General features: G+C 39.6%; 1 protein-coding gene across 7 annotated transcripts; it reads right to left on the bottom strand.

Annotated features, from left to right (window-relative positions):
• Positions 1-312: 312 nt before the first annotated feature.
• On the bottom strand, positions 313-20,753 carry LOC115588093 (protein mono-ADP-ribosyltransferase PARP14-like). 7 transcript variants are annotated; one of them, XM_030428452.1, is made up of 18 exons: positions 20,349-20,752; positions 20,156-20,256; positions 16,056-16,086; positions 13,545-13,651; positions 13,289-13,496; positions 9,690-9,914; positions 6,445-8,672; positions 5,960-6,190; positions 4,419-4,640; positions 4,201-4,279; positions 3,842-3,988; positions 3,562-3,624; positions 3,177-3,353; positions 2,606-2,815; positions 1,918-2,511; positions 1,584-1,720; positions 1,291-1,465; positions 313-1,075 (listed from the first exon to the last, which is right to left on the bottom strand). In XM_030428452.1, the coding sequence occupies exons 1-18, from the start codon at positions 20,521-20,523 to the stop codon at positions 792-794; spliced, it is 5,394 nt and encodes a 1,797-aa protein (XP_030284312.1). In that variant the 5' UTR covers positions 20,524-20,752; the 3' UTR covers positions 313-791. The 7 variants fall into 7 exon arrangements, with proteins under 7 accessions (XP_030284312.1, XP_030284313.1, XP_030284314.1 ...); XM_030428453.1 differs by having other exon boundaries at positions 13,289-13,522; positions 13,571-13,651; XM_030428454.1 differs by having other exon boundaries at positions 13,545-13,648.
• Positions 20,754-21,502: the final 749 nt, after the last annotated feature.

The following is a 21,502-nucleotide window of genomic DNA, read 5'->3' as shown; positions in this document are numbered from 1 at the left end:
CATGTCAGTGATTTCCTGTTCTCTCTGTAACACTGTCTTACTTCTCTTATGTTCTGACAATGGAAATGCACATGCAGGCAAATTAGCGCAAATGTTTCAAGCCATATTTATTATATAACCAGAGATAAAATAACACAGAATCAGGGCCATATCTCCTAGTGTTCCAAGACATTTGATGGAAAGGTAAAATGCATTTATTAAGTAAACTGCTAAAAATATCTACAAATGACTCACTTTACTGTGTTTGCTGCTCTAAGAGATTCAAATGTAGAGAATGTAACTTTAAATGGAAAATATACAAAACAGACTATATTAGCGTGCTTAAATCAAATTTTATTTATGCATTGTTGGCAAGTGGAAATTTTCAATTTTACATACAAAACCAAAAGTAATCTTTAGACATGCACAGATAAGCTTTCATTATCACATGATTTCCTGAAACAGAGCAGGTACTTTATATTAGCGTCCCAGGAGCCACATTGAGCAGTTCAGTTACACAGTACATAACATAAAGGGTTTGTTTCCACAACCTTCTCTTTGATTTCTTTTTCCATGACTACTTTACAGTTTGTTCAGATGTTTTTAAGACACTATATGGTACTGGCCTACTCATACTTTCATGATTGACCCTTGTTATCATCATCACCACTGGTTGCATACGTGTTACTACATTATAGGTCTCATTGTGGGATTAAGCAAAATATCTTAAGCAAATGCTGACCAATACATTAAACAGATAATTAGCAATGATTGCTTTATCATGTAAGGCACTGTCAAATGTAAGAGATCTGTTATTGCTTGAATGTAATCAAATATTCAGGATAAGCCAGGGAGTCATGAAAGATGACAAACATATTAGGCTTGGCCACATTGTCCACAACACTGTTGTACTTCTGAATCCCGGCAGAGTCCTTGGCTGGTGCAGTGATCATATTTTGTTTTCCAAGGGTGAAATCCCCTGTCAGCACTCTGCAGAGGTACATGAGCTTCTCCCCATTCTGTGGCTTTGAGTAGGTGTCCCGGGCAGAGTAGCTGGCGTTGACTGCAAAGTATGTGCCATTGCCATAACAAGCAGCTGAAATGGAATACCATCAGAAAGTTATTGAGGTAGTCTGTATCTGTGAGATACTTGCTGTAATTTCATTGTATTATTTGCTTTTTCATACTGTAGTGTTGTTGCCTGCAGCACTCTATTACATCCATCATTGAAATCACGTGACTGCAAACAACATACTGAGTGGGAACTGTCTGGTTAAACAGTGTCCCTTATTTTCTACATAAACTTCTCACCATTCTTTCCTGCAAAACCCCTGTTGAAGCCAGAGTCGTTGATGTGGGCCACAGTGTCGTGATTGGTACCATGGAAGAGACGTTTCTCGTTGTTCTGATGACCATTTCTCTGCTCCATGTCCACTTTTTGGATTTGTAGGGCCTTCCACAAAGTGGGATTTTGGATCCTCTCAATCTAAAATGAGGGAAAAGTTCATTGTTGTGTGATTAGTTTATCACCTGATGATGAGACAAGAGGATGGAAATGTGACAGATACACCAGTATTTCTTAAATACAGTGCGTGTTAATCGACCTTAAGAATGGCTTGAGTACATGTGGCACTGAACAGTTTCTCGACTTCAGTGTACTCTGGTGTCCCAGCTGTGATGGGGAAGGCCTGACTCGTGGTGTTGGCTGGCATGGCATCCCAAGTCAGAGGAATGTCGTCATCTAGTACCATAAAAAACGTTTTTTTTAAGATGTCAATTGAACCGACTTAGCTAGGTTTGAATGCACATCATTCTAGATAAATAATGAGGAAACTATCAGTTTCTCCTGCACTGTTGTGAATGTTACACAGGAGAAGCTATGTTACAACAAACAACAAATAAGATGTGTCCAGTTATCAGAGGACACAGGTAAGATACCTTTTGTTTTGTCAATGCGCTTTATCTCAAGGGTACGTCCCTGGTTATCAGAAGCAAGTCCACTTGACGTGTGAACTGTGTAGATTTGACCCTGTATGGTAACTTTTACAGATGGTATTTTCTTCTCAAACGCTTGCTCAAGATCGTAGTTGGTCTGTAGATCAAAACTCAGAAAGGAAGACCCCTCCTGGTATTGCCATTCTGCCACGTTCTTCCTCAGGTCCTCCTTTTCTCTTGCTTCACTTAACATCTCATCGATTTCAATGCTGGCTTTTAACACATCTTCTGTGAGCCCCTCAATGACGATTGAGGGTTTGTCCTTCTTGTTCACAGTCGTTATGCTCACATTCATCGTCTTCTGGATGTCAACCATGCGCTTAATGTTTGCAACAGAGAGGCTGTGGATTGCTTTGTTTGATATGGGCTTGCTGTCCTGCTCCTTGGATATCAGCTTGTTGATCCACTGCTTGGCCAAGTCAACTTTAGCCTGTGACTCACCGCAGATGTGGATGCAGGCAGGGTCTGCTTTTACAGTCTCAATGACGATGGAATCCTTAACTTTCTTTGGCTGGACAGAACTTCCATTAAAAAATGCTGAAAGAATAAATACCAAGAACTGCATTAGAATGTAAAATCTATAGCGATTTAGGAAAATGAACCTCAAAATGATTCTCTTCACTGAACTTACATATGACTTTTGTCCAAATGGATGGTGCTTTATCTTTAGGATCAGTGGCTTCTCTTTGCTGCATACTGTTGTTGAACTCTTTCAGCATGTTTGGCTGGAAAATAACGATCCGGATTGTATTCAGAGTACTGGAGGGGTTTTGGCTCAACACTTCAATGACTGCATCCAGTATGGCATCTGCCACCTGCCCTGCTTGAACATTACCTTGACCTAAAATGGCACAGAACACATTACACACTCAACAGACTATACAGCAGGTTACAAAGGTAACATCTGAATTAAAGTAGACCGATTACACACACACACAGATCAGTGTTTCTTAATCAATAAGATTAATGCGTCAACATTCCCCTAAAGGTCCGTAAAACATATCCTGTGTAAAGGAGGCAATCTGAAGAAAATCTTTCTCAGTAAAAACCTAATTAAATCTTAACTGATTGCTAAGCCAATTCAAACTGTATATTTTCATCACAGGGATTCATCAGTTTAATCAATGTTTACAAACTCATCAGCTGAGGTCAATGTCAACATTTTGCAATAATAAGCACGAAGTTCTGCAGATGAATCTTACCTGTGCCAATGGCAGGAAGTGAGACAGAAGTGTGCGAGTGTGTCACACACATTTGGAGTGCATCTTTCACAACCGAGTTGATATATACTGGATCTGACTGTCCAGCTAGGTGGAGGATCTGCTTACACTTGAGGTTGCCAGGCTGGGTCATTATCATGCCTGGGTTGGGCTGGGCACCTGAAGGTGTACACAGTAGATCTGAATGTCTCTGACCTTTGACATCCATGGATGTATGTGTGTTTGTTTTTAGGTCACACTCTCTCTGAACGATCTTGTGTATCGATTAAGAATTGGTTTTAATAATTGACTCTTTATTTATGTTCATGCTCACCAAGCAAGAACATTGTTATACGGGTGTCAACTGTAGGTGTAAATGTTTCCTTACCAAGTTCTTCACATTCTTCTTCAACAGTAGAACCAGCTGCCTCCAGAATGGCTTTTGATACTCCTAGAGAATACATATGAAGATCAAGTAGTATAATTATATATTGGCTTCATTTAAAGATTTCAGTTTTGGATATATTTTTCTTTAGATTAGATTCAACTTTGAGATCACGTTTGTTTTTATTGCCATAGCACAGTACTGAGACGACAAAATGCAGTTTAGCATCTAACCAGAGGTGCACAGAGCAATGAAGTGTCAAGTGTGCGCATCTGTAATTTACCTGACTTAAGAGAGAAGCTTTCATTGGAGGAGTTGACGATGACATCAGTGGTCTCCTTGGTTATGTCTCCTGTGACCGCCTGTATAACCACACTTCCCATTTTGGTCTCAGACATTCCTGAGCTTGAGACAACTTTAGAGAACACACCTTGAGGCAGCAGACACAAATACAGAATTAAGAGCAGGCAACAAAAAGGATCATTAAGAAAAGCTTTCATGAAAAAATACATAAAAAAGAACATCTTAAAATAACTAAAGTATGTTTCAGTCTCAAGATTTTTGAATGATTTGCCTGCCTTTCTGGATATCATTACAGAACAGCGATTATACACATTAAAATGTTGCAACAGTATTTCATACCTGTACTCTGTGGGGAACTTATGGGCACTGAAACACCTGAGGCATTGGGGAACTTCTTTTGAAATTCATCACTAAAAACCTGGAGACAGAATCAGAAACATCTGATACAAAAACAGTTGCAAATATCACAGCAAAAGAAGATACACAGACCTAATACATTGCTTTATTTTAGCATGTTGGTCTTTCAAGTACTACAAAGCTTGTTTTTATTTCATTACCTGGATAGTCTTCGTGTCTCCAGGGTAAAGTATGATCATGATCTCCTTCAGAAGCTTAGGTTGAGTCTTACTGCTAAATGCTATGATTTCATCCAACATCACTGAGGCTGCAAGGTCTTTTGGGAAACCAAGGTTTCCGCTGCCGATAGCAGGGAAGGATATGGAGGTCAGACCCGTGTCCTCTGCCCTGTCCAAGCAATCCTTGAAAATGCCCTTCAAGATCTGGAACGCATAAAGTAGTGTCCTTATTATTAATGTTCATTATTATGTACAAGTGCAGTGCCCGTAGGAAATATGTTTTCCTATAGAAAAGTGGGAGATTAAGTCGCTTTTTCATGGATGGCCAAATGAGGCTGTGTTTGAAGGTGGGACGTCAGGGATATTTAGGTTTGTTGTGAAATCCGACATTCCAGGGTATAATTGGCCGTTTTTGACCATTTTTGATTTTGCCATTATATTTCACCTTAAAAACTATTTACTTGGTGTCATTATTTTCAGCACAACCTCACATGTGTGACTATAGTTATTTTTTTATTTTGACATACTGTATTAACACAATGGACCTAAAATCACAAAAAAACCAAACATAAAACCCAAGTAGAAAAAGTTAGATTTTTTTACTGTGAAAACCACAAATATTTTTAACAAACCATTTTTTATTACTTATAATGCAAATATAAATTGTTGTTTGCTAAATATGTGCATACATTTTAAAAATGTACAAAGTTATATGTAACTATTTACATTTAAATGCAGGCAATGCTCAGGTCTGCCTGAGCTCCTTCCAGCTGAATGAAGAGCTGCACTGCCTGCTCCACATTCAGCAGTCTCCTCATTGTTGACTCATTAAACAAAAAAACGACTCCACTACGCACTAAACACACTACACTAAACACATAACACACTAACTATACACTCCTAACACGCTAAATGTCACAAATCTCTCAACCCTCAATATCGCTGTCTCTACACCGACCATTCATCCGCCTCCGTCCCTCCCACAACTTTCCTGGCGTCTCCGGATCTCCTCAGGCCCGAACAGACTCGGCCCGGACTCATTTAGTCTCAATAATCTACAACAGTCAGTTTAGATGCACAGAACAGAATGGGACCGAATCGCGGCAAAATCCCGGTCCAGCTCGCGCCGCTATAGGTATAAATCCGCTTGTTTATTAAGGCATGTCGTGGGCTTGAGCTCTGCAGTGATTGGCTCTGGTGCACACGTGGCTACGGTGTGCAGTGATTGGCTCTGGTGCGCACGTGACTGTGGTGGCTCTGGTGGACAATGCTCACGGAATTTGTAAAGCATTTATGAAATCATTTATTAACGGCATCATTGCAGTCCAAACAAATGCGACGTTGCACACCCTGGAACCACGCAGCAGCCGTGTTGAAAGTCTCAGGTCAGTCTGATCCTGATCCGCAGAGATATTTGAGGCACAGATACACACAGACAGATTCCTTGCTTTTATAGAGAGATGTGGACCTTTCATCAAATTCAGATCAAGTCATACAGTATAATACACATGACGTAAAATTACCTTTTCAGCTGTGCCTTGTCCGTTGTCCCAATGAGGTGTGACTGCATGAAAGACTTGTTTGCTCTTCAGGTTGCAGCCCTCAGTGACAATGACCTCACCAACACTTCCACTAGCATTATTTGCATTAACCAGCTGCTGAAGTTTGGCTCCAGCCACACCAAAGATGGCATTTGAAACTGCTCCTCTTCTCAGGTCAAGATCTTCAAACACAGTATTTACTGTCACCTCCGTCTAAGAACATGTAAACAAAATGTTATTAGTTCTTCATTATACAGAATCCTTTTTTTTTTTTTTTTTTTTAAATAATGGAACAGTCAAGTATCATTACTGGGAAATCAGTCAGAAAATAATCAATCAATCCCTATGGCGCCACACTCAGATATACCATGGTAATAGTCTGTTGTCCCTGTGTAAGAACGTTAGTTCTAATCAAAACTAACTGTTTATAGTTCATATAGAATACAAAAAAAAAAAAATCAAATTACCATGGCATGCTGAATATTTCCTTTCATCAGAGTGATGTCCAAGCCCTCTTTGGTCTGTGCTTGACCCAAGCAGTTCATAGTTGGAGACTTGGTAGGTTTGCTCGGAAAAGTTTGTTGAGGCTGACTGACACTGTGACTCCCAAACTCATGTCTGATAGCTGCCTCCATAGCCTTAACAGCACTGTCATCGCTGTCAACAAAATGGATCGTCTTCAGGGTGATGTCAAACTTTTTATCAAGGTGTTCCTTCACTGCCTTTATGATGGTTTCTGCACACACATTGGGCATAAAGCCCTGGCTTCTGCCAATAGTGGGTAGAGCCACAGTGAGGCAGCCATGCTTTTCAGCAAGTTCTAAGCTTTCTTTAACAGCTTTTTTCAACACCGCCCGAGACTTCTGGACATTTTTGGAATCAAACTTGGGCACTACTGCATGGATGATTTTGTTGCAGCGAAGCTGCCCCCCTGCACCAGTTATGACACAGTCACCAGGTTTGAGCTGTCCCTCTAAGTTAATGAGTTTGTCACATTCATCCTGCAACTGAGGGCCACCGGCTTTAAGAAGTGCTGCTGCAAGACCTCCTTTAAGTTTCAAGTCCTCAGTTAAAGCATTGACAACTGCTTGCACTGGGTACCTGCACATATCTGCCTTACAAACAGCTATTTCTACCCCATCAGCTGTCTGAAGCTGGTACACAGGTCCTGGTAACTGTCCCTTGCCCAAGTCGTCCTGCCCACCACCAGTCTCATCAACAAGTTGGACCTGGCAGCCAGTTTCATTTAAGAGTGAGGTGACAACCATTCTTTCATTATCTTGGAAGTATTTCTTCATTCCAGGCTTGCAGATGCTTACACTGTCAAAGCTCAAAGAAGAGACCAAGTTTTCAACCAAAGTCTTGCTCGGTGTGACAACCTCTCTTGGACCACTCAGACAGATGGCCTTCTTTCTGTAAGACACAGCCACTTTGTCATTCAGTTGAGCGGATCCAGAAGATTTAAGTTTTTCAATGTATCTGACGATTGTGTCGGACTTGACCGCCACAGTTTCTTCCACATGAGCATTCTGCTTTAAAAAGCTGTTAAGATCCCTGCTGACACTGATGACATTATTCTTGTGGCCACACACCACAACTTGTTGACCAGTGGTGTGGATTCTAATTCTCTTGTATGACTTATTGTTCGCTTCCTCTAACCTACTGACCAGGTGCTTCCACTCTGGCTTCTTCAAGACAATAATGTCTTCAACATCAATGCATTGAGATATTAGCAGCTTAACCAGATGGTCTTCAGCATCATTCAGATCTTTGTCAGAAGCAGCAATGAGCCGCACCTTCTGTGCCTTGATCTCAAATGCTGCTTTTATTCCATTGGATGTGAGGAGAGCTTCTGTGAGCGCCTCTGGTTGCTCATCCTTCAACAAGTCAAGCACATATTTATCAATTTCTAAATTCTGACGTTTTAGCTCAAACACTGCATCACATATGATTTGCTGTGTTTGCATGATCTCATCACATAAGCCAGTCACCATCAAATATGGACTGTCTTTTGTGAATGACATTTTGAGATCTGGGTAAATGCCTTGCAGCTTGTCCTGAAGACCATCTTGACACAGGAGTTTATAAATTGACTGTGACACTGTGATCTTTTGGGTTGTGCTTGATTTCTTCCTCTGCGCCCTTTTGGCAATCTTCTTCATGGATTCACAAAGAGCTTGCTGTAGTTTGTTGACATTATCAACAAGGTCAGCCACTGATACAACACCATTGGCTTTATCAGACACTACAACCACATCCTTATTCACTAAAGCCTTTCTGATCATCGCCTCAGACTCTTCCCATAACTCGGACTCTGGCTCAAGCTTCAGGGATTTGAATTTTGACAGTGCTTGTGCAAAGGCTGACTTCGCAGTATCCCTCCAGTCTTTGATGATGGCTTTGGCATCCTTTTGCTGTAGTAGTGAAGACTCAGGGCTCAAGAGCACAGTAGATTTGTCGAGGTTCACATTGCAGAAGTGTTTTGCCAAGTTGCTACGAATATTCTCTGCTGCTGATTGATTGTCATTAAGGTATCTCCAAACAGCACTGTCAATGGTTTCAGAGATGGTGGCAGGGAGTTTTGGTGAAGGTTTGTCTTTGCCATAAATGGCTGTTCCAAGGGATTTGTAAAAAGGATAAACTCTGATGTCTTCCTTTTTGATTTGATGTTTCTTCTTCAGGATTTCCTTAACAGCTATTGGGACAGAAATTACAATCAAACATTACATTGTCACATTGTCCAGAATTCACTGAAAGATGGTAATCTCTGATGCTCATAACACTGCATGAATATTTACACAGTAAAGGCCTTCACACACGGCTCCATGACAAGTTAACAATACGAACAGCTGAAATTCCTGCATGCAAATTAACCGCTTCTTTTAGTTACAAACTAACCGAGCGAGGCAGCTATACATCAGCCCCATTCACACTGCCTGTTCAAGGGGGCAAACTTTCACCGATATTCCAGCAAAAAACATTTTTTTTGTGACTGATGATGCATGGTAGGTCAGGATCTCAATCATCAACACCTTACAAAAGAATCTGTATGATTTTAGACCTTGTCTACATGTACACAGTATTTCTAAAATTAAATTTTTTCGTCCTCCAGTTTGAAAAAATAAATAAAAATCTGTCCACATCAACAGTTTGATAACTTGCAAATGCAGGCTGTCAAGCGCATGCCAAAGCAACAGGTGGCAATATAACATTTTAACGCAAGGCCACGCTGACCAAAATACAAGGTTAACCCAAAAAAAACCTTTTTCCTGTCTACACATCAACACTGACAACAGCGTTTCTGAAAATCTTCAACCTGGCAGGAGTTTTCCAAAAGCTCCCGCCAGGTTCTGTTTTCAAATAAAAGCAAACAAAAGGTCAGCCTTCATTGTAGTGTTATTATGGTATCTTTGTTAAAAGTGGTATTGTCTTTATAATTTTGTGTCATTTGTCATAAAATACAGGCAGATGACAAACATTAATAATCGACAGATCCATCATTCTAATGAGTTGTGAAGTGGCATGCATTTTGGTTGATGCCTAAATTTGCTGTGTGAAAGTTCAGCAAAATTGACCTTGTTCCAGAAAAAAAAAAAAAAAAGATGTAGTTTTTTTCGCTGTGTAATATTCACTTTCTGTGTTAAAGTATTCATGACAAAAACATCACGAAAAAAAGGCCTCAACACTTAAAATGGTATTAAAACTGTGTTACCTTTATGGTCTTTGAAGGTGATGATGGCAGACTGTTCCTCTTCATTAAGTGCAACATTGTCCACTTCACCTGCATACGAGTCAAAATAAAGGAGGAGGAGTTCTTCATCAGAATCACCCAGGTCTTCAGCTACAACTTGCTTTGTGACTTCAAGAACCTGGACTGATAGTCCCTTGTTTTTGAACGTCCTGTTTTGGGAGCATCTTGTCACGAAATCTGTGGTTTCTGTGTGATAATGATGAAAAGCTAAGGTTAATGAGATAATCAAACTTCCATAAACAATAAATAGCTCTTGAGGCTTTCTCAGACAAAGACATGTACAGTGGCCCTGAAGGGCAAACGACAACGACAAAAAGAAAAACACAATCACATTAACAAAAACACAATCACAAAAACAAAAACACGATCACATTAACAAAAACACAATTACATTAACAAAAACACAATCACAAAAACACAATCACAAAAAGAAAAACACGATCACATTAACAAAAACACAATCACAAAAACAAAAACACAATCACAAAAACACGATCACATTAACAAAAACACGATCACATTAACAAAAACACAATCACAAAAACAAAAACACGATCACATTAACAAAAACACGATCACATTAACAAAAACACAATCACAAAAACAAAATCACCAAAAACAAAAACACAACATCATTAACTTCTACTGGAAAAGGTAGGTACCTTCTAAGACATTGATCAATGCGGATTGGACAAAAGCACGTCCATCTTTTTTTTCCAGGTGGGAAGGGCTGCTTTACGCCACACCTGAGGCCTGTACTGCAAAGGGGGCGCAACATAGCCAGGCTTTGTGCTCATGCTGCAGCTCAACAAAGCCCCAAGTCCCCAATCAGAGTTAAACGGTACTGCGACGGTGGTTATCAACTTAATTTGTCAAGTCCGGTTCTCTGCTTTGTGCTCTGTGCGCGTTCACATAAAAGGGGGCGTTTGACGTCATATTATTCTACTTCCGTGCGATTAGGAATCGATCCCGGGCCACATATTTTACTCAAGATGAGCAGATTCTTATTATGCAAGGCTATGAAGAATTCAAAGAAACCATCACGGCAAAAAGTAACACTGTCGCCGCCAATAGAGCGAGGGAGGGCTGCTGGCCGAAAAGTGCTGACCATGTAAATGCGTAAGTTAACAATGATTAATATTATGATCAATATTATACTAAGCCCTTAGTGTTTTAATTTCTGAAAGCTCAACAGTGTGCAACTTTTACATATAAACCCTCATCCATTTAAAAATAAACTGAAGCAACAACTATCTTTTCATTTTTGAATGATGTCTATATTGTTTTCACATTTTACTGATCTCAGTTATAGAATGCGCGTGTGTGTTTTATTGAAAGTGAGGCTGAGTGTGCGTAGGCTTTAAATGTTCAGTGTTTTTTATTGTATCACTGTCAGGATGAACAAGCAAATGAGGCTACTGTCCCTGTACAATGACAATAAAGACCTTTGACAGTGAAAATAGCTCAAGCCTGTGAGATTTGTGTTTGGGCGTACACTGCCCTACAACGGGTGAAACATTGATCAGTTCATCAGTTTATTCATGGCCACATCAAAGAAATAATTTACTTTACTCATCATCTGTGACAAATACTAGGTTTGCCTAATTAATATTTCATATTGCATTTTATTAAGATGTGAAAGCAGCAGTCGGACATGGCAGCAAGTTAGAGCCAAATACAAAAACATCATTCAAAGTGGTATGTAGCCAAGCTGCCCCATCATTTTGTCAGTGTGTGTTCTTGCTCAGATTTTCTGCATCACCAACTGAATGCAAGTAGGTTCCTGTGGCAAAAAAACGAAGGGCTACACAAACAGTTTGCCCGACAGTGAGCGCACAGCTTCTTCGAGTGGCATTCCTGACACTCGGCTCAATAAGTGAGCAAATGTACCGTATTCCCTCGGCTGAAAATCTATATCGCTCATAGAGAATTTCATCAGGAAATGCCAGCGGATCAGCGCAATCTCGAAGAAGCCGCTCACGTCGTAGTGCTGCCCGAATTATTCTTGCTCCCAGGTCCACCGGGTTCTCAATGAATGGTGACGCCATCTCCAAATGAGTTACACAGTGAAACAGCGGTGCTTTTATAGCCAATTTTAAGCTGAAACTCTGAACATAACCTGGTCGGGACCAGGTTATGAGCTAAGCATAAGTAACCATGGTGATCTAGCCGGTTTAAAGAGAGCCACCTTTGTAGTAGAGGGAAGCCTGGCTTTAGACTCAACATACCTCGCTAACCCACTAAACTGGCTTCGCAGTACACCCGTCTGGTGTGGCGTAAAGCAGCCCTTCCCACCTGTTAAAAAGATGGACGTGCTTTCGTCCAATCAGCATTGATCCGTGTCGTAGAAGGTACCCACCTTTTCCGGTAGAAGTTAATGTGTTTTTGTTAATGTGATTGTGGTTTTGTTAATGTTGTTGTGTTTTTGTAATTGTGTTTTTGTTAATGTAATTGTGTTTTTGTTAATGTGATTGTGTTTTTGGTTTTGTGATTGTGTTTTTGTTAATGTAATTGTGTTTTTGTTAATGTTGTTGTGTTTTTCTTTTTGTCGTTTGCCCTTCAGGGCCACCGTAGACATGAGCCCTGAAAGCAAAGCAAAAGACATGACCTTTCGTATGAGGAGATGTTCAGGTAACTAAGATATTGAAATTTCCCACAGGGTTCATGCTTCTAGAAGTATATAAGTGTAAACCCACAGTTACGTCACCAATAGTTTTGAAGCCTTGAGTTTTGCATTACGCCATCTTGGTTTTTTGGAGCTACAATTGAGCCTATTTGGACAGGGAGGTGGAGGTGGTAGGTTGGATATCCTGACTAGACTAGACTGAGAATCTGAGGATACACTGTGGGAGAAAAATGTCAATCAAAACTGTTTACTGGAGTAATAACTGGGGTAAGAATAAGCAATCAGACTTTGCCCCCTGCTGGTCAAGAACAGAGGTTGAAGGCAGTTCTTCATTGACTTTACTTGATTTTGAGGCTCTGTTCATATGTTATACAGCCATTAGATTTCCATAAAGATTGGTGTACATTTGTGTTGGGACACACAACCCACTGTGTTACCTTATTATTAGAGGTACCCTGTGGAGCAGAAGCATAGCACTTATTTTAGCAAGCTACCAGTACATGCCGACCCGTAAATTTGCTAAGTCACCTAGGAACTGTAACTGTGACTTCCGAGAATGACGACGAAGACCAGTTACAGTACCTCAGTGATTTATGGAATTTATCGGTCTGCACATACTGGTCGACGTGTATCCTCTGAGAAATTGATACACCGAGTATAGCCCAGGTCCGGAGCCGTTCACTGAGAAGCTGCTGGTTATCAGTACATTTGTTAGCGGTTACTGTAGCAACAATGAGCTCTGCTTTTTATACATCCATGGCGTTTATTGGATGAAATAATTACATATGGCCCTGAGTTCAAGATGACATCAACATTAATGATTTCCAGTTCAAAGCTTTATTATTCCAGATTTATTGGGTTTGAAATTAAATCATCTATATAAATTGAGCTGTTCAGACCTAATAACACAAACACACGCACACACTAGAAGTACCTTTTCCACTCTGGAAAGTCACCACAGCAAATGAGATGTCAGGAATGAATTCCAAAGTGTAGTTTTCAGAGGCAGATGGAGAGTCAAGATCCTTTGCAATGTTCTCCACCAGCATTTCCAAAAAATCTTGGCTTAACGACTGTGGAATATTTCCTAAAACAGCCCTAGTGGAGCTGAGCTCTTCGTCTTCCTCTTCATCTGTCTCATCATCTGTCTCATCATCTGTCTCATCATCTGTCTCATCATCTGTCTCATCATCTGTCTCATCATCTGTCTCATCATCTCCGCCTTTCTCCTCTGTCTTAACTTCGGCTGCAGGTGTGGGCTCGTCAGTTAGTTTGTCCTTCACAGCAACATCTGCTGCTAATGAAACAAGAAGGAAAATCAGGAAAATGCAACAGCTGTCTGTGCCTGTTACCTGGCATTTCTTAAAGTTGTTTAATGCTTATTTTGTAGGTTTGTCTCCGTTTGGTTTACTCTGTTGGACAACCATAATATTGTACACTTACTGCTCTGCAGAGTTAGTATAAAGACTCTCTCTGATGAGATCATTAAAAAAAAAAAAAAAAAAAAGAGGCCTTGTAGGGCTGTGTTTTATCTCTAGTACTATATTTGGTGTATACGAATGAAATGACACTGCGTAACAGCAATTTTAAATTATTGAAAATATGCTGAAGACATGGCTCAAGCGAGTCTTTTCCATAAAAATAATGTGCATATGCTCGAGTTTCTGAGTTAGAATAATGGTGTTAGTTCAGCTAATTGCTCATTTATGTTGGAAAAACAGAAACTTCAGTCAGACTGTTTTTAGTTAGGAAACTGGACACTCAAAGATTTCCCAGCCACTAATTTTACAGTCACCCTGGTTTCCAGATTCAAGCACAGTGAAAGTATGAACTATAAACATGATGAATTTACAATATACATGTACCAGCCTGATGAACTAATCATGCTTTACAGTGGTGAAAATAATGAATAGTTATTGCCTTTGTGAAGATGTGTTCTGCCTTGTCCTGAACAAGACAGACAATTTAGTTTTACTACATTTAGCATACGCTTTTGTCCAAAGCGACTTAAAATAAGTAAATTTGTCACAAGTTGATAAGGTAATAAAAGAAAAGAATCAACTTTAACTGGAAAAAGGGATGGGCGTTACTTTACAGCCATTTTAGATCGATCATTACTGTGATTTTGAAAAAGTCAATCACTGCTGGACGTAGGAAATGTATTTTCATGTTACTGATGTTAATATGATCATTTACATCATCCCAAATAGACAATAAGCAAGAGCAAAAGAAACCAAGACACAGAGAGAGAGGAGGCCAGAGAGAGAAAGAGCACAAAGTAGAGAGGCACAGGAACCAAACCAGAAACTAACTGCATTTGTGCTTATGTAATGCATTTGTATGAAGCCTCGTGGTTTAGCAGAAAGCTTACACTAAACATGTGTATAACTGGATCTGTTCAAAGCTCAGTATGAAGATTTTTTTAACGCATGTTTAGAAATCATCAGAAACCTTTAGAAAAAGTCTGCGCTGAAAAATGGTGAGCATTTTCTGTTGTGCTCAGTGCTTAACAGCAAACATTAAATGATGAACAGCTGAATTAATAATTAATGAATTATTGAGAATAGCTTTATGTCAAGATGGTGGCTTCCTGAGTTAAGAGGGAAATTAAAATCTGCCTGACACTACTGCAAGGAAGGAGTTTTTCCTGTCACCTTCACAGAGAAAATAATAAAAAATAAGTTCTGAACCTTTTACAAAAAACACAACATCTACAACTCTACTTCCAATCAACTGCATACTTTTTGGAGGCTGTCTGCTTGGTGCTGCATCAGCGTCTGTGTTCTGTTTAGCTGATGGTTGGTGATGTCTCTTTCCTTGGTTTTTATTACATTATCGATACATGGTCAAATATGCTACCACTTACATAGTATTTTACAAAGTGTGTATGTTTGAGCACATATGTTAATTTGTGTGCTCAGGAAATACTCACAATGGTTTGGTTTGAGTGGTCGTGAGGCTGACTGTTTGAACACACACAACGTGGCCACAATAGCATTGAAAAAAAAGTTTTGCATATTACAGCAATTTATGGTATTCTAAAATCTCAGCAAAGGCATTAAGAGGTTATATTAAAAAGATTTCAGAAAATAGAGCAGTTCCTGGTTAAACATCATCACCACATCATGCTGTTGCTGTCTGCCCAACGTGCAGCTATATGGATTCAGCTTTGGACTCCTTACGTACTTCATTGATCTCACACTTTACTAAATAAGAACAGATTTCTTTCTGGGAAGGAATGTCTTCCACTTTTCATTTCAATTTGGTTTGAATGGTACAAAGTTTAGAGTCTGGTCCAGATACATTTATTAACAAGTTGGAGTAAATAGGAAACGTTTTGATAACCAAAAATGCATGCATAAAACATTAACTTATCAGGCTATAAGTAGACTTTTAATAAAAACAATACATGTTGATTCAAGTTAAATTGGAAACCAGATACTTGACAGAAAACTGGTGTGTATGTTTAGTTGCATAGATTTCCTTCATCTCATACCTCAAAACATAATGTACTTTTTTAGTGAGTGTGTTCACGGATCAACAGAGAAGTGGAGAGGACAATAGGAGTGTTCCACAGTGCTGGGACATAACACTTCCTATGTGTGTGTGTGTGTGTCTGTGTCTATCCTAGAAGTAATTAAACATTTATCTAACAAAAACCACAGTTGCAGAGTAGGTATTTGTATTCAAGCAGTACTTACATTTCTTGTTGCATTTCTCAGACGGAGTGTCCTGCACAGAATAAAACAATATATATGTAGAAATTAACTACCTCTGTTCATCTCACGTAAGCAGTCTTACCTGCAACAGTGTCAGCTGATGTGAAAATAAATCCAATAAATGAAAATTAACAGTTGATGTGTCAAAAGAAATAACCTTATTATAATGCTGTCTAGGTGTTTGGTAACTTTAATTCAGAACACAAATGGTATCCAGACATCTGGAGCTGAGAGAGCCACAAATGACAATGTGCAGCAACGCCTGAAGTTTTAATAATATTATTATTGTTATTATCATCATCATCATCATCATCATCAACATGACTGACAGTTTGATAAGGAAACTGCACAGGGACAGCTTTACTTGTTTTTTTTTTTTAACTCTCTCTTACAGTTTATCGCACACTGGTAAGAAGCAAAATATATTAACATATTGCAATGTTTAATATAAAAACAGATTATGAATTTCTGCATTAGTATAACTCAATTATATGCTTAGGATCTACTTTGCTTGGTAACCGAGGAGTTTTTTCTTCGCAGAAATATTTTGGCAGCGGACCAGGAAGCAGCACAGCTTCTGTTTAATGTTTAACCCTTGTGCCTTCCTTAAAAAAAACTTCCTCTAACCACCTTCGTGGCAAAAATGTACACGCACAAAATCTGCCATAAAATCCTCATACATCAATATTTTTTTCTGCTTTTTTTTTTGCTTGAATCCCTTAACCAACTTGTTCCCTGATCAAAATGATCAAATATTTAATAATTTTCAGGATTTTAACCCTTTAAATGCCAGTTTGATTATTTGAATTATCAATTATATTTTTTTTTAAAAACACAAAAAATGTATTATTTTCTATATAATAAGTAGTAGCCTTATGGGGCTTTGGTAGTGATTAGAGTCTTGGATATGTCAAAGATTACCAACAAAATTGATTTGATTGCATCAGTATTTTTTATGTAGTAACAAATACTCCCTCTAACCACCTTCGTGGCAAAAATGTACACGCACAAAATCTGCCATAAAATCCTCATACATCAATATTTTTTTCTGCTTTTTTTGCTTGAATCCCTTAATCAACTTGTTCCCTGATCAAAATAATCAAATATTCATTAATTTTCAGGATTTTAACCCTTTAAATGCCAGTTATATTATAATTATCTATAAAAAACCCACAAAAATGTATTATTTTCCATATAATAAGTAGTAGGCTGATGGGGCTTTGGTGGTGATTAGAGTCTTTGATATATCAAAGATTACCAACAAAATTGATTTGATTGCATTAGTATATTTTATGTAGTAACAAATACTCCCTCTAACCACCTTCGTGGCAAAAAATGCCCCATTGACTTCCATTAAAACCACATTTTTTAATCGCACTACCATTACAGTATAAAACCATGCATTCTGTAATGTCAGCATGCCATTTTGAAGGAAAGTAGTTATATTTGACATTTTTGATGTATTTCACCAGATTGAACCATTTTCCCATTGTAGGCCGATGCATGAAATTCTTGCATTTTTGCCAGTGATATTATGGAGCCGGGCGACTACCAGGGCCCAGTGTGTGTGTGTGTGTGTGTGTGTGTGTGTGTGTGAAATGTTTTTAAATCAACATCTGATTCATCAGTGTGAACTCTTATTGTGCAAACTGCAACAACTTTGGAAATTTAGACAACAAAAAACAAAATAGAACATATGAAATATGAACAAAATATGAAATATAAACAGAAATATCCAGGCATTGAATATACGACGTGTGTGTGTGTGTGTGTTTGAGAGAAACAGATACATGGATACTGTGTGTGTGTGTGTGTGTGTGTGTAATCTGAGGGTTAAATGAAATACAAGTTTACAGCTGCTGTTGAAATATCAAAGTTATTGTTTCTTCTTCTTCTGGACAGAAAGGAGGTCTCAAAGTGTGTGTGTGTGTGTGTGTGTGTGTGTGTGTGTGTGTGTGTGTGTGTGTGTGTGTGTGTGTGTGTGTGTGTGTGTGGTCCTGCAGCCTGTGACCTAGTGTTCCCTACAAATACACACTTGGTGGTGGAAGACCTCTTTTTCAGGCCTCTGCACAACCAGCACACACCTCTCCTTCTAGTGGAGCTGGTCAATGGCGCTGTCAGGATGAGAAGTCTCATGTATGCCCGAATCTCTTGGGCATCCACATCACTCCATCCTGACACTGAACGCCTCCCGTATAAGTTTGTCATTTGCAAAATGAGCTGGATCAGGTCAGGAGTGAAGAAAAGGTCAAAAGATGATGCTACATTATGGATTCTTGATATTGCATCTCCCATGGGCCCTGGCATCATGCCGGTGGGTGCCTGCATGTAGCACAGAGTCTCAGCATGAGATGGAGACCACACTTGCCCGTCCACTGACTTTTAGGATGGACAGGATCCTCAGTGCACGCTTCACTCTCAGAGGATGGGTCAGAGGCACTCACAGACGTGGAAGACTCCAGCGAGCCTTCTGTGTCAGACTCCCCCTCGAAGATCGTGGTTTCCCCTGATGAACCCTGCAGCTCGCTGTCAGATAAAGGCTGCATGACCATTTCTAATGCCTCTTCTCTTCTGAAATGCCTTTTCATTTTTGCACCCTCTCTGCTCACTAATGAAATGACCCCTCAGACAAGTTGCATGTTTATCTTTGGCTGTGAAAGCAGCCAGGTGCATAAACACACTAACCGTTGTTTTTGCTTTGTTTTTGAGAACAGCAATGGCATGTTTTCACTCAAGCACCTTTTCAAAGACACATGAAACACATTCCTCAAAAGATGACCTTTTTTCACTGCTGAAGTGATCAGTGCATGCTTACAGATTCTCACACACACACACACACACACACTCTCACTCTCTCTCACTTTCTATCTCACACACACACACAGACAGACACACACACACACACACAACATGCACACACACACACACACACACACACACACACAGGGCCCTGGTAGTCACCCGGCTCCATAATATAACTGGCAAAAATACAAGAATTTCATGCATCGGCCTACAATGGGAAAATGGTCGAATCTGGTGAAATACATCAAAAATGTTAAATATCACTACTTTTCTTCAAAATGGCATGCTGACATTACAGAATTCATGGTTTTATACTGTAATGGTAGTGAGATTTAAAAATGTGGTTTTAATGGAAGTCAATGGGGCATTTTTTGCCACGAAGGTGGTTAGAGGGAGTATCTGTTACTACATAAAATATACTAATGCAATCAAATCAATTTTGTTGGTAATCTTTGATATATCAAAGACTCTAATCACCACCAAAGCCCCATCAGCCTACTACTTATTATATGGAAAATAATACATTTTGTGTTTTTTTTAAAATAAATAATTAGTAATTCAAATAATAAAACTGGCATTTAAAGGGTTAAAATCCTGAAAATTATTGAATATTTGATCATTTTGATCAGGAAACAAGTTGGTTAAGGGATTCAAGCAAAAAAAAAAAGCAGAAAAAAATATTGATGTATGAGGATTTTATGGCAGATTTTGTGCGTGTACATTTTTGCCACGAAGGTGGTTAGAGGGTGCAAAATGCATTACAGGAAAATAAAAGACATGTAAGAGTAAAAGACACTGGATTTCAAAAATTTGACTAAAAAGAAGAGTTCCTACAAAAATCCATGCCACAAGCTGTAACACAGCCAAAATGATCGCTAAATCAAAAAAAAAAGTTGAGAAAAATGTACAAAAATGCCCGAGGAAGGCACAAGGGTTAAGAACCTTCTTTTTACAATTTCAACAAAAAAAAAATTAGGAAAACTGCATCAGTTTCATTTATTGACCTATAGAGTATCCCCATTGTTTACCTTGTATTATCATTTTCTATCAGTTCAACTTGCTCGGGTGGGTCAACGTAAGTTGTCTGATTTTAATTTGAGAGAGATTTTCATGACTCAAGCCTGTTTTCCTCTTTCAATGTAATGGACTGTTGCATCTTTGTGGATCACCTAAAAGGGTTAGAAATCTATCCATCATAGTTTGACACAATTGGGGCCCCCGAACAGCATCTTGCATGGAGCCTCCATAAAGACAAAAACGGCCCTGGTTTTAACACTCACCTGGGTTGCTGTCTCATCTGTCATCAAGCGGACCGTCATCTTCAACACGCCCTTTTCCAAAATGATCTGATGCACCGCTTTCGCCAAAACATTCTTTTGGTCTGTGGAAGGAAAAAACAGCCCTCTCAGCGAAAAAAAAAGACTTTAAATGACAAATGTACACATACGGTCTAGTTTACCGGGCAGAACTCACCCTGCTCTGTGCAGAAGCGGAGCACCGCCGTCCTGCTGCCGTTCTCGTACTCAACTTGACAGTCGCCACCGTTGGATTTCTTACTTTTAAAGTACTTCACTAACTTGTTCTTAAGTTTTGGGGCGCTGTGCTCTCCGAGCTCGACGAGCAGAGCATACGAATATGCGTCCGCCATCGTTGCCGGTCCGACGAGCGCTGCTCCGATTTACTTTTAGCATCGGGTGCAGCCCAAGAAGAGGTGTTGACGCAGAAGGACATGCATGTGAAACAGTCGTCCGAGTAGCGAGGTAAACGATTCACCGGCATGAAACTTGGCCCTATGGAAGCCCATGTGATGTGAATAACGTGCTGTGGGACACAATCAGTGACGTAAGGAGCATTACCCGCGTATCAATGGAATTGAGTACAGGTGTGTGTGTGTGTGTGTGATTGCGGGAGGAAGAGTGGAAGGTGACAAAAGACAGCAGACGGGGCATGAGGAGAGCATCTTACTGCTGCAGCTCGGCACTCTTTTGGGAGGGAGGCAAGGCCGGATTATCCAATGTGCTTTGTGGGCACAGGCCCAGGGGCCCACGTGCACCTGGGGCCCAACCAGCGCCAGCGCCAAAAAAACAAAACAAAAAAACAACATGATCTTTGTAGGTTTAATATCAGGGGGGGCGAATGGTGAAAACCGATTATTATTGTCATTACTGCTATTTGTATAATTTCTACAAGTCACTGTTTAAGTTGAGTGACAGCGACCCCCCGCCCGGACCTCGCCGCTTCCCAGGATACAAATGTACATTTAAGAGAACGGTCGGACTTGATGAATGCCGCGAATGGACATTGCCGGCTGACCGACAACGCCTTAACCACACAACGAAAACACACAGAGGGTTGTCGTTAACTCTATGTATTAACAGCCAGTAAATTAAATTACGTCCGACCCGGACGCACACATTTAACAAAAGAAGGGAGGCTGTTTGTTTTTATTGTATTGGAGCATGCCTCCCTTCTGTTGTAGTATAAATATGGTATATTTATGGTATTAATACGTTTATTTTCTTTTGTAGATCTCAGCTGCTTTTTTTTTTTTGAAGGATTTAGTTTATTTGAATGTTTTTGTGACTGCGACAATAAAATTATAGTCATTATTGACACGTAGAGCTGAT

The sequence above is a fragment of the Sparus aurata genome, chromosome 9 (genome assembly GCF_900880675.1).
Source record: "Sparus aurata chromosome 9, fSpaAur1.1, whole genome shotgun sequence".
NCBI lineage: Eukaryota > Metazoa > Chordata > Actinopteri > Spariformes > Sparidae > Sparus > Sparus aurata.
This window is presented reverse-complemented; position numbering and strand designations above follow the sequence as displayed.